Below are 3,510 nucleotides of genomic sequence, written 5' to 3' on the forward strand. Positions count from 1 at the left end.
CTGATCTCTTCTCTCCCATCCCGCCTAGCATGTTTGCCTCTCCTACCGGCCCGGGGAGCCCCGTTCCGAAAAGTTCCTACCTATCGTAGTTGCCAGTGCGCTCACCCCCTCCCCTCCACGACAGAAGATGAGAGGCTCAGCTCTTGGGCAGTTTTATTAAAAAATAGCCACTCCGAGTGTTCAGGGCGACTCCCCCGGGCGGCGCTGCACCGCGGGACTAAGCCGGCTCCGACCGTGCGCGCTCCAGCCCCGGGGGAGGTAGGGGAGAGAGGGTCAAGGCTTCCCGCCGCGCGATCACTTGCCCACCGAGTCGAATAGGATGCGGTTCTGCTCCGCGCGCTCGCGCTGGCTCTGCGTCCGAGCCAGTTCCAGCAGGGTCCGCAGCAGGTGGAAGGTGAGGTCGATGGACAGCGGAGGAGGGTCGTTCCGTCGCTGCCGCTCGCCCGCCGCCCCGGAGCCCGCGCGGCGCGGGAAGCGCTCGGCTGACAGCAGGAGGAGCGCGCGCGCGCCGCTGCCGCCGCCGCCGCCGCCGCCGCCTGGGTTCCGCGCCCCGGGGCTCCACCGCACATGCGGATCCCGGACCTCGGCCGCCGCCGCCGCCGAGGACGCTGCGCTCCGCTGGCCGCTCCCGGGGCGCAGCCGCGCCAGCAGCAGCAGCGCTAGCAGGAGCGCGGCGCGTCCCTTCTGCCCCATGCTGCCGCCTGCCCGGGACACACGGGGACGGCACGGGGTGAGGTGCGCTTGGAGCGGCTGCAGGTGACACGGGGCCCTTCTCGCGCACTCCCAGGGGCCCCGCCGGGACCCTGCGGCTGTAGCCTGGGGCCCACCAGCCCCAGCCGCCGGGGCTCCACCCCTCTTTCCCTCCTTCCCTTCCCGCGGGTCGGGGCGCAGTGGGTGGGCTGAGCGCAGAGTCTTGGTGCTAAGGGAATCCGGATCGTGGCTCCGGACCACTCACAGGTTGTCGGAGCCTCTGCCCGGTGCCAGACGGAGCCTCTGCCTGGTGCCAGACGGAGCTCCAGTTCCAGTCTCTGTCCCCCGGGACGGGCTGAAGACGCCTTGAGGAGCACGGGGTCGGTCCCGGGACCGCCGCCAGCCTTATATAGCGCCAGGACAGGACAGCTCCGACTGACGTCAGCGAGGCAGCTCAGAGTCCAGCACCTTCGAGCCCCCAGAGGGGCGCGCGTCCTGACGACAGGCTTCGTGTCCCCAGAGCTGGCTTTGGAAGCACCCTGGCTGTAGAGGGAGAGGCTGCCTGAGCCAGAAAGATTGATCTTCCGGCTACAGAGTTCTTCCCCGACACGAAACAGCCAAGGTGCCTCCAGAGCAGGCGAATCCCGGGTTTCTCTTGTCCAGAACGGGGAAAGGTGCCGCTGTGGAGCTGTCCGTGATTCTGAACTTCTTCACAGCCAAGAGTCTGCCCTGTGCTGCTTAGACATAGTCCCTAGGCAGGCACCCGAGTCCCCAAACTGAGATCAGGAATTCTCTGCTGGCAGGGACTCAGCCACCCCGATGGGTCTGTCAGGATTCTTGACGGTGTCAGAATGGCGTAAAAGGCTGTTTGGCAGCCAGGCGTGGTGGCACCTGACTTTAATCGCAGCACTTGGGAAGTAGAGGCGGGAGGATCGATGAGAGTTCGAGGCCAGCCTGCTGTACAAAGAGAGTTCCAGGACGGCCAGGGCTGTTGAGAGAGAGAGAGAGAGAGAGAGAGAGAGAGAGAGAAGGAAGGAAGGAAGGAAGGAAGGAAGGAAGGAAGAAAGAAAGAAAGAAAGAAAGAAAGAAAGAAAGAAAGAAAGAAAGAAAGTTTGGCTTTCAGAACTTAGGACACCTGCCTGTCCTCCTGAGTTTGCCAAGGTCAGCTTTTTCCTAGGAACCACAGAAATAGTATCATTATACATTTTTACCTTCTAGTCAAAAATCACTATGTAGGGAGCCCAGAGATGATGGCACACGCCTTTAATCCCAACACTCAGGAGGCAGAGGCAGGCGGATCTCTGTGACCAGCCTGGTCTGCAGAGGGAGTTCCAGGATAGTCAGTACTACACAGAGAAACCCTATCTCCAAAACAGCAGCATCAGCAACAAAATCACTACGTAGGAAGTGAGAAATTTGGGCTCAAGTTCCTCCTTGACCTTCAACTCATGCTAGACCAGGTTTCCTAACTTCTGGAACCACCGGTATCTAACTTCGTAAATGAAGGCCAGGCTTGAACAGCCCGCACTTCCTTCCAGTTACAGACATGGCTGCAGTCTTCTGACGGGTCTTACACATGACCACTGCAGATTCCAGTGTATCCATTTATGTGCCTATAAAGACCCTGAGAGGGTCTCAAAGGGCACTAGGACCTAGAAAAGTTAGAGTGACAGCCGTTCTAGGGTAGGGATGTGGCTCGGTGTTGGAACTCTTGACTAGCATGCACAAGGCTGGATTCAGTCCTGAATGCTGGACAGAAAGATGTGTCTGTAGAGAGCGGGGATGTGTGCTAACTGTTGGGACATGGGTGTAAAGCTGGCGAGGCCATCGTCTATAAAGATCTTTGGAGTGTATACTAGGTGGTAGGAACCAGAGAAGTCATGCTGCATAATGACAACCTTTAAGCCAGCGATGGCAACACATACAATCGTGACTGCAGATAACCACAACAGAGCTCAACTGTCCCACCATCTGGCAACGTTAGTTATTTTTTTTTTTTTTAGACAGGGTTTCTCTGGGTAGCCTTGGCTGTCCTGGGCTCACTTTGTAGACCAGATTGGCCTTGAACTCACAAAGATCCACCTGCCTCTGCCCCCGAGTGCTGGGAGTACCGGTGTGTGCCACTGCGCCCAGCAGCTATCGCGTTCTGTCCATTATTCATTTATTTGCGATAATGCTGGTGGGACTATTCTAGGCTTACAGTAACATGGAAGTGTAGCTTGTGAAACTACATGCAGCATATACAACCTAATGATAAATGACAATGTTACTGACTTGTAAGTCTCCTCTGTTACTTTAGAATGTCTTACATGAGAAAAAAGCTCCCTGTAAAACAGTTTATCACATTATTTTGGCAGAATACACTTCATGCTTTCTGCATTGAGAGATTCTGCAACTGACTATTGCCATCTGTTTATATTTCTCTTTAATACTTTTTATTTATGTACATTGGTGTTTTGCCTGCATTTGTGTTTGTGTGACCGTATCAGATCCTCTGGAACAAGAGTCAGACAGTTGTGAGCTACCATTTGGGTGCTGGGAATCGAACCTGGATCCTTTGGAAGAGCAGTCAGTGCTCTTAACCACTGAGCCATCTCTTCAGCCCCATTTGTGTATTTTCTATGCTGTGTACACAATGACAAAATTGCTAAAGGACACAATTCTCATAGTATGTCCCCATCAGTTAAGTGCCAAAGTGACAGGCAATATTATAAAGGTCTTAGTGATTTCAAAAACAGCTACACTTATAGTGAATGTGTCATTTCAGAGTGGCAATCCTATTCCAACCGGCAACTCCACAGCAGAAACGGACAGATTCCC

At 55.3% G+C, this 3,510-nt stretch overlaps 1 protein-coding gene across 1 annotated transcript; it reads right to left on the bottom strand.

The window, feature by feature from the left end:
* Positions 1-172: 172 nt before the first annotated feature.
* Positions 173-998, bottom strand: Ucn (urocortin). The gene is made up of 2 exons (XM_055620643.1): positions 956-998; positions 173-701 (listed from the first exon to the last, which is right to left on the bottom strand). The coding sequence occupies exon 2, from the start codon at positions 691-693 to the stop codon at positions 295-297; it is 399 nt and encodes a 132-aa protein (XP_055476618.1). The 5' UTR covers positions 694-701; positions 956-998; the 3' UTR covers positions 173-294.
* Positions 999-3,510: the final 2,512 nt, after the last annotated feature.

This window comes from Psammomys obesus, unplaced genomic scaffold, assembly GCF_907164565.1.
Source record: "Psammomys obesus unplaced genomic scaffold, mPsaObe1.curated_primary_1811, whole genome shotgun sequence".
Lineage (NCBI taxonomy): Eukaryota > Metazoa > Chordata > Mammalia > Rodentia > Muridae > Psammomys > Psammomys obesus.